Source organism: Malaya genurostris, chromosome 2 (genome assembly GCF_030247185.1).
Source record: "Malaya genurostris strain Urasoe2022 chromosome 2, Malgen_1.1, whole genome shotgun sequence".
Lineage (NCBI taxonomy): Eukaryota > Metazoa > Arthropoda > Insecta > Diptera > Culicidae > Malaya > Malaya genurostris.
The window spans coordinates 176,192,536-176,206,643 of NC_080571.1; the positions used below are offsets into that span (position 1 = coordinate 176,192,536).

Genomic DNA, 14,108 nt, shown 5'->3' on the forward strand with positions numbered 1-14,108 from the left:
ATTGAAATTAAATTAACTAGACTAAATTAGTCTTCGATGAGAATCCCAGTTTGTAAAAGTCTTGAAAAAAACTGATTTTGTGTTCGTCCTAATGAAGACTGATTAGTTCGAAGAATAGTTTTTTGAATAGTTAGCCTTAGAAAAGGCTGATTAATTTCTTAGTCTTGTGAAAGACTGATTATATTAGAATATCACCCTTTGTATAACCTTGAGAAAGGCTGACTAATTGTTAGTCTTTAAAAAGTCTGTTAGTGATTCAGGTAGCCTTGAAAAAGGCTGAAGCCTTGAATCAATGAAACTCTAGGTAGCCAGAAAAAAATTCCAGGAGCCAAGAGCTATACGCGTGCGGTGCGAACGACTGTGCAATACTGACTGGGCTGTGACTAGTTATGAGCTCAATATAAACTGCTGACGCACTTATGAGTCAAAAACGAAACGTATAAGCAAAATAAATTAGTTATGTGCACTGAGCATTAAGTTGGAGGTTATTTTCAACCTCTCAAATTCCTATAATATATTCGGCCATTAGGCCGAAACTTGTTTCATTCGAGACGTCAGTTTAGACATTGAACTTCGGTGCGATAGCGAGAAAAGTTTTTCAAATAGCATTAGCTAAAGTTTGTTTGGCGGTTTATTTTAATCGCTGAATCTAGCTTGCAGTTCAATATAAACTGCTAACACAACGATGAGTGGAAGACGAAGCGTAAGAACAAATCGAAATATTATTTTTACGTTTCGTCTTTGACTCATCAGTGCAGAGCAGTTCAAAATGAACTGCTTAGTGCTAAACTCGGCAGTTCAATTTGAACCGCTAAGCAGACGTAAAGTTTCTGCTACTTACAGAACACTTTTTGTTTTGCAACAAAATGCAATGTCTTTTCTGACGTGCCGAACGAAAACGTGTTTTCGACTATTTCTGGCCGATGCAGGTATGGTCATTTAGGGGTTAGCCAAATTTTGTGCTAGGGCACATAACCGTTTTTATTATTTTTACGTTTCGTCTTTGACTCATCAGTGCAGAGCAGTTCAAAATGAACTGCTTAGTGCTAAACTCGGCAGTTCAATTTGAACCGCTAAGCAGACGTAAAGTTTCTGCTACTTACAGAACACTTTTTGTTTTGCAACAAAGTGCAATGTCTTTTCTGACGTGCCGAACGAAAACGTGTTTTCGACTATTTCTGGCCGATGCAGGTATGGTCATTTAGGGGTTAGCCAAATTTTGTGCTAGGGCACATAACCGTTTTTATTATTTTTACGTTTCGTCTTTGACTCATCAGTGCAGAGCAGTTCAAAATGAACTGCTTAGTGCTAAACTCGGCAGTTCAATTTGAACCGCTAAGCAGACGTAAAGTTTCTGCTACTTACAGAACACTTTTTGTTTTGCAACAAAGTGCAATGTCTTTTCTGACGTGCCGAACGAAAACGTGTTTTCGACTATTTCTGGCCGATGCAGGTATGGTCATTTAGGGGTTAGCCAAATTTTGTGCTAGGGCACATAACCGTTTTTATTATTTTTACGTTTCGTCTTTGACTCATCAGTGCAGAGCAGTTCAAAATGAACTGCTTAGTGCTAAACTCGGCAGTTCAATTTGAACCGCTAAGCAGACAGAAAGTTTCTGCTACTTACAGAACACTTTTTGTTTTGCAACAAAGTGCAATGTCTTTTCTGACTCGAGTTTAGCACTAAGCAGTTCATTTTGAACTGCTCTGCACTGATGAGTCAAAGACGAAACGTAAAAATAATAAAAACGGTTATGTGCCCTAGCACAAAATTTGGCTAACCCCTAAATGACCATACCTGCATCGGCCAGAAATAGTCGAAAACACGTTTTCGTTCAGCACGTCAGAAAAGACATTGCACTTTGTTGCAAAACAAAAAGTGTTCTGTAAGTAGCAGAAACTTTACGTCTGCTTAGCGGTTCAAATTGAACTGCCGAGTTTAGCACTAAGCAGTTCATTTTGAACTGCTCTGCACTGATGAGTCAAAGACGAAACGTAAAAATAATAAAAACGGTTATGTGCCCTAGCACAAAATTTGGCTAACCCCTAAATGACCATACCTGCATCGGCCAGAAATAGTCGAAAACACGTTTTCGTTCGGCACGTCAGAAAAGACATTGCACTTTGTTGCAAAACAAAAAGTGTTCTGTAAGTAGCAGAAACTTTACGTCTGCTTAGCGGTTCAAATTGAACTGCCGAGTTTAGCACTAAGCAGTTCATTTTGAACTGCTCTGCACTGATGAGTCAAAGACGAAACGTAAAAATAATAAAAACGGTTATGTGCCCTAGCACAAAATTTGGCTAACCCCTAAATGACCATACCTGCATCGGCCAGAAATAGTCGAAAACACGTTTTCGTTCGGCACGTCAGAAAAGACATTGCACTTTGTTGCAAAACAAAAAGTGTTCTGTAAGTAGCAGAAACTTTACGTCTGCTTAGCGGTTCAAATTGAACTACCGAGTTTAGCACTAAGCAGTTCATTTTGAACTGCTCTGCACTGATGAGTCAAAGACGAAACGTAAAAATAATAAAAACGGTTATGTGCCCTAGCACAAAATTTGGCTAACCCCTAAATAAAAATCGAAATAGATATGTGCGCTTATCATACATTTTTCTATATCTAAAATCGTAATCTTATCTGGAGTTAATTTTTGGGATTGCTCTAAATTACAAACGTATAGTAATGAATATTAACATGTAATTACTGGATCGTTAGAAATGATCTTTTGTTTAATTTACAAGAATGCCGTTAAATAATATTTCATAATTGTAACAACGAATGAGGTTCAAAAATGTAACTTTAGTCGCTGTCTATACCGGGTACATGCCACTTACCAAATTTAACCACGCGTTTGTGGTGAGAATTTGATTCTTCTCATCCTAAAAATACATGTAAATTTGTTTAGTTTGTACGTTGGAAACTTAGTCAAAGAATTATAACCACATTTGGATTGTTGCAAAATTCATCAACAACAATATATTCTGAAAAGTAGTATGTTGCCCTAATGTTTAGTGTACAAATATTATGTCTGGTTAAATTATTAGTGTTTTGTGAACTTACCACGTCTATAATCTGCTGTAAAGTTAATCCAAACTTCACCTCCAAAGACTCAGATTCATTAGCCACAGGACGTTCTAAAGTATTATACGTTGCCAGAAGATGATTCAGTAGTCGTTTTTCGTGCGGTCCTTGTAAGCTATCTGAAATTTAGTAATAGATAAGACGGCTTACTTTTAGTTTGTATCTAATTATGTAGTAAACCAAAGAAAAGAAAAAGATGGACACGATGGGGTGGTTTCTTTAGAAATTCATCGTGTCCGACTCCAAACGGGTGAGTATGAAGCATCGTTACTTTCAAAATCTGAGCGGTACTTCACTAGTTTAATTTTTCTAGCAACAGCAGTGGTGCCGAGGTCGGTCCTGTGAGACCGGTTGGAGCATGGCTTCCAGTTCAGTGGCGCCCCGACGAGTCGACTTCAGTGCTGTGGCTTTTACTCGGGTAGTCCCCGACAAAGAATCTAGCCTACGTTTAGTTTAGCGGTCGGCCTACGTCTAGTTTAGCGGTCGGAAGTATCGGCTGCCGTTTGTAGTTCTGCACTCCAGTTCCACTTCCAGATGCCCTCGATCTGGAATTTCTCCACTAGACAGGCTTCGTCTCCAGATACCGTACGGTATGCACCGATCACGCGAAGACACATCAGTCTATCTGTTCGCTCTAGCAATTGTGCGTTACGTTCCACACGGAAGTGAGTAACCTACATTTACTGGAGCTCACCGGCAAGCTGATGGCTATCATTGGCGAGAGCGCCACAATCACCATTGAAGCACACGTATTGAACGTGCTTGCCGAAACTGAGCTTGTGGTCAAGCATCACATTCAATTTCTACAGTGATCTCTTGGAGGGGATCATGCAATCACCAGAATGTGCCGACGCTTCTAGCTCTAATTTTTTATTATTTACCACCATCATCTCTGTTCTATGATGTGCTAGTTTCAGCTTCCTGCTACGCACTATGCTGGTCGAGTGCGTTCAGTTCGACCTCTTCGGTGGATTCTCGAAAACTGCTAGCACGATATCGTCTGCGAACTTGTTTTAATTGACCTAGTGGTGTAATGATGCCTTTCTGATATCAATCATACTATCATATATAATACTGTGGTATTCTTCAACATAATTTTCTTCGATTTTTGAAAAAATAACCGAAATTGGTTTGCTTGGCCGTCTACTGTCAATTGGAGAAAATTTGAGGTCGATTTAGAATTTTTGCCTTTCTCGTATAGAAAAGTTATGCAATCACTGTGAAAACCGACTTTAGAAACTAGGCCCGGAAGGCCGAGTGTCATATACCATTCGATTCAGTACTCGAGTACGCAAAATGTCTTTTTTTTCCTCCCAACCTCCCTCAGCAGAGAAAACCGATTGGAAAAACTCAGCTACAGCTACATGCCTCGATCCCCCTGGTACCACAGATGCGACTGTTTCAGGGGGGGCAATGTGCTCCTGCAGTCTTCTATTGCTGTGCTCATGCACTTTTGGTCGCTTCTAATCCGTGCTCATGCACTTACCGTATTGCTCAAACTCTTCAAGCGATCCCAGCTTGCTGGTCGCTTCTCCACTTTCTCTGTAACTCCGTTAGCATTTTTGTAACTGCCCTGCTGATCGCGTTCCACGTCTCCTCAGTGCGGCACATCTCATCGACAACGTTTTCTACATTTAATGCCGGCATCGATCTTCTTATCGCCTCGAATCTGGGGCAAATGAACACTACGTGCTCCGGTGTCTCCTCAACAGTCACGCACTCCGGGCAGAAGGACGAAGCGGCATGGCCCAACCGATGTAGGTACTGCCTAAAACAGCCATGACCAGACAAAAACTGGGTTAGGTGGAAGTTCACTTCTCCATGCTTCCGGTTCACCCAGGTCGACACATTAGGGATGAGCCGATGGGTCCATCTCCCTTTCTCCGTTGAATCCCATTCCTGTTGCCACTTTGCCATTGAGGCCGTTCGCACTAACGTTCTCACTTGCCTGGTCGTCCTCCGCACGTAGCACTCGATATCCTCCTCCAATGTGATGCAGATTGGGATCATCCCTGCAATCACACAAACTGCCTCCGACGATATCGTTCTATATGCGCTCGCTACTCGCATGGCCATGAGCCGGAACGCACTGTTTAGCTTCACCCGATTTCGCTTGGTTTTTAGCGCCGCACCCCAGGCTGGAACTCCGTACCGCAGTATGGAAGATGACACACTCGCCAGCAGCCGCCTCTTGCTGCTTCTTGGACCACCGGTGTTTGGCATAATCCTTGACAGTGCGTTGATCGCCTTCGCCGCCTTTTCGTAGGCGTAGTCGACGTGGCTGTTAAAGTTTAGCCGATCGTCGATCATCACACCCAGATGCTTCAGTTGTCGCTTCGATGCTATTACGTGTTCTCCGACGGAGATTTCCACTCGCTGCACTGCCTTGCAGTTGCTCAACAATAGCACCTCCGTTTTGTGGTGGGCTATCTTCAGCTTGATTCCATGCATCCAGTTTTCGATGATGCCGATCGATTCTACTGCCAACATTTCTACCTCCTCCGGCGTCTCGCCTGTTACTGATAAAACGATATCGTCCGCGAAACCCACGAGCACGACTCCTGTGGGTAGCTGCAGCGTAAGCACTCCGTTGTACATAGCGTTCCACAGCGTTGGTTCGAGGATGGAACCTTGTGGAACTCCCGCCGACACATTCATCCTCCTCTGTCCAGCTTCAGTGTCGTACACCAAGACTCTGTTCTGGAAGTAGCTTTTCAAGATCCGACACAGATAGTCTGGAACCCGCATTCTATGCAGCGCTACGGCGATAGCCTCCCAGCTGGCGCTATTGAACGCGTTCTTGATGTCAATTGTGATTACGGCGCAGTACCGGTTTCCTCTCCTCTTCAGTTTGGACGCCTTCTCGGCCCTCTCTAGGACCGTCCGGATAGCATCCACCGTCGACTTTTCCTTCCGAAATCCGAACTGCAACCGTGACAGTCCATTCTCTCCTTTTGTAAACGGCTCTACCCTGTTAAGGATGACCTTCTCCAGCAGCTTCCCAAGTGTGTCCAGCAGGCATATCGGTCTATACGATGCTGGATCCCCCGGCGGTTTTCCTGGCTTTGGCAGTAAAACCAGTTTCTGTACTTTCCAAATGTCTGGGAAGTGGCCTTCTTCCAAACATTTCTACATCGCCGACCTGAACATATCGGGGTAGGCCAGGACCGCCGATTTCAACGCCACGTTGGGGATCCCGTCCGGACCCGAAGTTTTGTTCACTTTCAGGTTTTTCGCCACTGCTTCTAACTCGGCATTGGAGACCTGCCGAGCTTCCGCACTACCTTCGTCTTCCTCACCATACGGTGTTGGTGGCCACGTCGTTGGGTCATGCTTCGGAAAGAGACCCTCTACGATTATCTTCAGCTTATCTGGGCACATTTCGGCTGGCGTCGCTGGACCTTTGATCTTCGCCATCACGACTCGGTACGCGTTACCCCAGGGGTTTGCGTCGGCTTCTCTGCATAGCTCCTTGTGGCAGTTCGACTTGCTCACAATTATCTCCTTTTTAAATGCGGCTCTGGCCTCCTGAAACGCCAACTTCCGCTCCTCTCTATCCGGGAGGATTCTTGCCCTCTGGTAGCGTCTTCTGGCTCTTAGGCAGGCAGCACGGAGGGTGCCGAGTGTCTCATTCCACCAATGTGTAGGACGCCGTCTGCACCTTGGCTCCCGTTTTCGTGGCATTGTAGCGTCGCATGCCCTTATAAACACTCTTGGCAGCTCTACCGCATGTCTGGAGTGTCGCTGTTCGCACGGAGTGCTTCGACGAAGAGGTCCTTGTCGAAGGCCTTCGTCTTCCACTTTCGCTCGCATGTTCTGCTTCCCTGTATGGCCGTGGGGTTCCGTTGGCCAACGCTGTAGCAGACCACCTGGTGATCATTATGGGTGTACTCTTCGCTTACTCTCCAGTTCATGTTGCGCGCCAGCGATGGGCTACAGAAGGTAATGTCGATGATCGACTCCCGCCCGTCTTTCCTGAATGTGCTAACGGTGCCAGCGTTGCACAGTTGTACCTCCAACTTCGCTAGCGCTTCCAGCAAGCTGTAACCTCTAGCGTTGGTTAGCCTGCTACCCCACTCCACGGCCCACGCATTGAAGTCTCCACCGATCAGTACTGGCCTGCTTCCAACCAGATTGTTGGTTAACTCCTCCAGCATCCGATCGAATTTCTCCGCTGTCCACCTTGGGGTGCATAGCAGCCGTTGCCGTTGAATTTGGCGATGACGAAACCTTCGTACGTGCCTGCAACCACTTCCTGAATAGGTAATATTCCAGTCACATGTATAGCAGTTGTTCTCGTACTATCTGCCACCCAGTTGTTGCTACAGAGAGGAACTCGATACGGCTCTGCAATAATCGCAACGTCGCATTTTGCTTCTGTTGTTGACTGCATCAACAGTTGCTGTGCGGTGTCGCAATGATTCAGGTTTATCTGAATTATCTCCATTACTGTTGACCTGCGATCGCCTCCTTATATGCAGGGCACTTGTATCCACCCGTCGAGTGGGCGTTTCCTTCTTCCGTAGTGCAGAGCATGCACTTTGGCGCCTGCGAGCAGTCCTTCGCAATGTGTCCCTTCTCTCCGCATTTTCTGCATTGTTCAGATCTGTCTGGGCCTTTGCAGATGGCCGACATGTGTCGAAGCCCATGCACTTGAAGCATCGCAAAACCCGTTTGCTGTCAATCCTTACTACTCGGGCGGCTACTCTCAGTGGGCACACCGAACAGCCAACTCGTACCTTGCCTATCTTCAGCAATTTGCTGGCCGCAGGCAACGATAGTCGAATCATCGCTGTTTGTGTGTCTTGGCGCCCCTTCATCAGCCGGATCGTTAGAACCTCTTCTCCCAATTAGCATTGCGTCTTCAGTGCACTACCTAGCTCCTCTACTGTTGTGATCTCGTCCAGGTATCTGCATTCGATCGTAGCTTCCTGGCACAAAGCCTTCACGTTCCCGCCATCCCCGACGAGGTCGCCCAATGACTGGGCGAACTGCTCTCTGTAGGCAGAACTTTTAATCGCTGGATCCTTCTTCAGTTCAAACAGCGTATCTCCTTGCTGAGTGCGCCTGGTTCTCACCACGTTCTCACCCGGTTCCTTCAACTCCGGATCTTCTCGAACTTTCTTGAGGATTGCTGCGTACGACTGTTGGTCGTTTGCTTTCACCAGCAGGGCGTCTCCCATGTGTCTCTCCGGATGGGGTGGACGGCGTTTTTGCCAGTATTCTTCCCTTTTCGATCCGATTTTTCCCCTTCGTTTCCTCCTTTTTGGACTGATTTTTCTTCTTCCCCTTGCGATTTATGGCGACGTTCCAATCGCCCTTGGTTCTCTCGTCGCTCGACTCCTCACTACCTTGAACATTCTTTGACTTCTTCGGGTCTTCTTCCTTGCCTGGTGTTTCTCGACTCCGCTTGTTCGAGCTCTTATTTCTGTGTCCTTTCGGGGTCTCCTGTCTTTCGGTTGACGCTTCCACCGCCGCCATCTGCTCCAAGGCCAGCTTCAAAGCATTTTCAGCAGACCCTGCTCTCTTCTGCAGCGCTGTGTGCTCGCGATCAGCTTCCATCACGGCATATCTGAGGCTCGACACCCTTAGTTTAATCTCGAGGTGCACGTTGCTACGGCCCTTTACGTATTCGTGCTGCTCGATGACCTTCCTGTTCAACTCCATCATTGACACCTTGGGCCTCGCAAGTTGTAGGCCTTCTTGAGTGGTGCTGCTGCTCGGTGTAGGCACCGAAGGCCCTTCTTTAGTGCTGCCGATAGGTGTGGACATTTGGCTCGTTACCCCTTTTGCTCTAAAGAGTCCATGTTGCCCACCTCGTTGCGTGACGCTGCTATCCGTTTCCGTGGTACTGAAAGTTTCTACCGGCGAACGTGTCAACCTACTGCTCCTTAGGAATGCGCTCGCATCCATATCATCTGCTACCTCCGGATCGGCACTAGTCAGGAATGTTCAACTGAGCTTACTTCCACCGGCTAGGGTGGCGGGTCGGAACGTACTTGGAGGCCTGCCAAGGTTTTAACGGAACGGGGGCAACCGTACCATTAGCCCACTCGCCGTTTCAGAGAGGTGTCACCCATTCTTACTAGGGTAGTGGAATAGCACGGCTGTCAGCTCTGTAGCGTCATGTAGTATATACGTATTTCTTGCTCGTGTCCACGTCCATGGGCTGCCAGATTGCCATAATTAGGGTCTTACTGGCGTCGATCCTAATGTGCTGGTTGGCACTCCGGTTGTTTAGACTAAGTCACTTTGGAAGCGGTGCCAGATCGCTTGTACGGAGTTACTTGCAGATGTATGGATTTTTTTTTTGGGAATCCAACAGAGCCCACTGTTGAACCCCCGCCATATCCTAGACTTCCTCCTCTTGATCTGTCTGGAGACCAGAAACCCGGTCACCTCCAGAAGGAAGTGCCAATGGTGGTAATCCACACGGGTGTGTGAACGGTTTTCGCTTAGGAAAGACTCCCAAGCTACCACCCGACTCGCACAAGGGAGGGTTCGTCAAGCTCCTGAACTCCCGTCCCTGCTGCCCAGACGCAAAATGTCTGTGTGTGTATGTGCGTATGTGTGTATGTAACGCTTTTTGTACTAACTTTTCTCATAGATGGCTGAACCGATTTGCACAAACTTAGATTCAAATGGAAGGTCTTATGGTCCCATACAAAATTCCTGAATTCTATTTGGATCCGACTTCCGGTTCCTGAATTATGGGGTAAAATGTGCAAAAAATTGTGAAAATAAGTGCACTAACTATTTTCGGAGATGGCTGAATCGATTTGCACACACTTAGATTCAAATGAAAGCTCTTCATGTCCCATACTAAATTCTAGAATTTAGTTTTAGTTCTCACTACTGTTTCCGGAGTTATGGGGTAAAATGTGCAAAAAAATGAAAATATGTTTCCTAGCTTTTCTCCATAACTCCGAAACCGAAAATCAAATCCAAATTAAATTCAGGAATTTAGTATGGGACCTGAAGAGCTTTCATTTGAATCTAAGTTTTTGGAAATCAGTTAAGCTATCTCCGAAAAAATTTGGGGCACATATTTTCACAATTTTTCCACATTTTACCCCATAACTCCGGAAGCGGAAGTCGGATCCTAATAAAATTCACCTGTAATTTGAATCTAAGTGAAATTCGGTTCAGCCATCTCTGAGAAAAGTTAGTGCACAAATCATACACACATATACACATACACACATACACATTTTGGTTGGTAAACGACTGGATAATGTTATATTCAGGCCGCAGTAGGGTTCTTACTCTCTTGTCCACTAACACCTATCCCTACCTCCCCACGGTGCCGGCTGGGGTACGAGCAACCATAGGAAAGATCGGGTAACCAACCCCGGTGAGACCTTGGTCGTATGCTGACAGGGAAGGGGGTCCTCTTTAGAGGATGTCGGAGCGTCTGTACTCCATGTTAGGAGTGGCTTCAAACAGCGTCTGTTCTGGTATCCAGCAACTGAGTATGAAATGCTGCATTCCGTCCAGCTAAATTCAAGGTGGCAACCCCACCAACGGTATCGTCCTAGTGATAGTTGGGACGTTAAACAGAACAAGCACGATGATCCTCCGGCGACACAGGGGGTTTGCGTTAGCCTAATAAGCCGCCCGTGAAATATTTATTACCAATAATACAAGAGAAAATACCAACCGGAACCCACGCGACGAAATAAGGACTACGATTATAAACATGGAACATGGAGCTGCAAGTCGCTAGGTTTCGCAGGCTGCGACAGAAGAATATACGACGAACTAAATCCTCACAACTTCGACGACGTAGCGCTGCAGGAGCTTTGTTGGACGGGACAGAAGGTGTGGAAAAGCGGACATCGAGAGGCTATCTTCTACCAAGGCTGTGGCACAACGAACTAGCTAGGAACTGGCTTCATAGTGCTGGGCAAGATGCGATTTTTCAATTACAGCATCATTAACGTGCACCGCCCACACGAAGGGAGACCCGATGACGAGAAAGAAGCGTTCTACGTGCAGCTGGAACAAGTATTTGACGGCTGCCCACGCAGAGACGTAAAAATTGTCATCGGTGATATGAATGCCTACCTGGACAATGTACCAACCGGTAATCGGACCGAACAGCCTGCATGCCGCATCGAATAACAACGGCGGCCTCCCGAGGAATGGCAGTCAGAAGCACCTTCTTTCCCCGCAAGGATATGGCTACCAAATGTCGAAACCGAACGTCGCGGTTCAACATCGCGCGGCTCCGAGATGCTCGAGTAGCTCACGATTACGCGAGTTAAATGTTAACTTATCTACATTTCTTTGAAAAAAAAAGACAATCACTTGTTAAACTCGCTAAAATCGAACTAACTTTATTCTTCAATTCAATTGTATCTACAGCTCATAATGCCAAATTGCACTTTTTAGTGGACGTAACTTTTCTCCGTTCCCATAGACGATGTCTTCAGGTGCCAAATCTTCCGTCAGCGTTCTTGTCTGTCCCGCCAGATTGGCGCCGATGCTAACGTGTTCGTCAGCAATTCTCGCTATCCTCGTTCGGGTAGCTCCGTTGCTAACTCGTCCCTCTTTAGAGATGAGGTTCCGTACGAATCACTTCCTTAAGTGTCAATGATCTAAGTTTGGGTTGTATGTCTCTCTCTGGCTCCTGGTTTGATGTCGTCTCGGTTACTTGCTGTATTTTAAAAACGGTTGATCTGCAGAAGAAAATTTTGAATAAAACCATGATGACTATTATCGTACATGGGAGAGAAATGAGTCCCCCAAAAACAGGCCAAACTGGCCATTGAATACTGGTTTGATTTAATCGGATGTAATCCATCTTTCTTCTGGCCTCCATGTGTAACTTGAGTAAGTGTTCTAAACTTAGGTTGGCTATGGTGAATTGTTTGTGTATTGTGAGGCCTTCCAGAGGGAGCTGAATTGGTTTACTAACTATGTACTGCATTCGGTTAGAGTATCTGATATTATTAATGTTTACATCGCAATCCTGGAAAGTTATTAGAAATGTGCCGGTTGATGATTCCACAATTTAATGTGAATGAGATATTCTTGTTTTCATCATTTATAACGATGATTTCGTGTTCAGGCGGGTTCATTGTATAATTATAGTCTGCTTGTTCACCAGAGAGTAGGCTGGGAATTCATTTGGAATTGTCGATTTTAGTTTCGACTAATTGGTATATATCAGGTTTTCTGTTAATCGACTGAGCCACAGAAGCATGCATATATCAGGTTTTAATGTATTAACGATGAAATTTTCAGTTTCGTGACTTAGGTGGTTTTTTTTCATCAGATGTATTTGCTTTTGGTTACCTATGACAGTAAAGATGTGAACTTTGTTAAGTATTCTTTTATCCAAGATGAGAGCTTTTATGATGAGAGCTAATTCCTTGCCATTCGTGGCAATCGTGGTGTCTGCATAACTGAGTGCATCCAAGACATTATGAACTGTGATATTTTGGTTGATTATATTTTGATACAAAATGTTTACTCCCTCCTGACTAAGAATTTTCTCATTTAGGTCTCCGGTTCTAGCTAATGATATGCTGTCTGCGATTGGTTCTAGTTTTTCTGACAAATATCCTAAATTGAGGAAAATGTTAATGGAATATATTTCTGTTGATTTTGTGATTGAAAGCTCTATTGCTTCTTTGGTTTTGTATACTAGTTCTTTTTTTCTCGGTTTATTCTAACTTGTTGATTGTTACTGGAAATAAGGTCGTTGATGGAAGAATTTATTATCTTTAGGACATTGGCGTCGGGACTACCTACTATAAACTTCCAAACTGTTCCTAGACTGTCTCAACGTCTTTGTCTCCTAGAAGGTGCTAAATTGTGTAAGGTTTGATAAATTTGTTCGAATTTCTGAATTGTGAGCTCTGTAAACTGGTTAGATTTTAGTTCATCAAATTGTATCTTGAGATTTTCTACATGTATTCTTAAGGCCGTAACATTGAAGTGGTGTACATAATAATGCGCTGAAATTTGTATCCTAGCTGTTCCTGAATGAAATAAAATTATAGGGAGATGATCCATTCTTTTGATTTCCAATTTTTCGCCTGCTAATATCTCCAATAGTATGAATACTCTGTAAAGAGGAAAAGTAAACCTGGTCAGATCTTTCGAATCTTTATATCATTTTTGTGAACTTTTCTTCCAGCATCCATGGTACTGTACTTTTATTTACTTCTTTATTTCTATTTATCTTGAACCTTTTTAGTGTCTAGCGTCTGTCTAAGACTGCACCGATGGAAAAATCGGATGCGTCCATTGTTAAAAGGAATGTTTTTTTTGTAGTCTGGGTAAATTAGAATGTCGAACGAGGATAGTAACAATTTCAACTTCTCGAAGCAACGTTTTTCATTTTCGTCCAAACAAATTTTACGATTCGATGCGGGATTGCTCTCCCCGTAGAAGGTATTTTAGAGGTTTTGCAATTCTTGCAAAGTCTTTTACAAATCCTCGGTAGTAGCTCATCATTCCAAGGAACGAGCGGAGTTCTTTGAGATTTCTAGGTTCAGGGTAATTATTTATCACCTCTATTTTTGCCTTTCTCTATAGAAAGGTATTAGAATTGCTGGAAAAACCGACTTTCGAACGGAGCCTCGGAGACCCATAGTGTTATATACCATTCGACTCAGTTCGACGAGATCGGAAAATGTCTGTGTGTGTGTGTATGTGTGTGTGCACTTTTAGAAGATATTTGAACGCGCTCAATTTTCTCAGAGATGGCTGAACCGATTTTAACAAACTTGGGCTCGTTTGAAAGCTACTGTCGGGCCATTGATCAAGTTCGAAGATCAAATGACTGAGACTGTTGGTTTCGGAGATATGATTGTATAAGTGACGTAACCGACAAAAAGCGTTGAATTTGAACGTGCTTAATTTTCTCAGAGATGGCTGAACCGATTTTGCGATTTTTCAATTACAGCATCATTAACGTGCACCGCCCACACGAAGGGAGACCCGATGACGAGAAAGAAGCGTTCTACGTGCAGCTGGAACAAGTATTTGACGGCTGCCCACGCAGAGACGTAA

The 14,108-nt window shown here is 44.7% G+C and overlaps 1 protein-coding gene across 9 annotated transcripts in view; it reads right to left on the reverse strand.

Annotated features, from left to right (window-relative positions):
- LOC131427551 (neuronal acetylcholine receptor subunit alpha-7) overlaps positions 1-14,108 on the reverse strand; it is a 1,487,406-nt gene that overhangs the window by 1,291,411 nt on the left and 181,887 nt on the right. For 7 of the 9 annotated variants that reach the window (XM_058590843.1, XM_058590842.1, XM_058590845.1 and 4 more), the window contains 2 exons: positions 3,063-3,202; positions 2,837-2,881 (listed from right to left, as the gene is read on the reverse strand). In XM_058590843.1, coding sequence (XP_058446826.1) covers positions 2,837-2,881; positions 3,063-3,202 — 185 coding nt within the window. The remainder of the gene's footprint in view (positions 1-2,836; positions 2,882-3,062; positions 3,203-14,108) is intronic. The other 2 variants (XM_058590850.1, XM_058590846.1) reach the window with 1 other exon arrangement.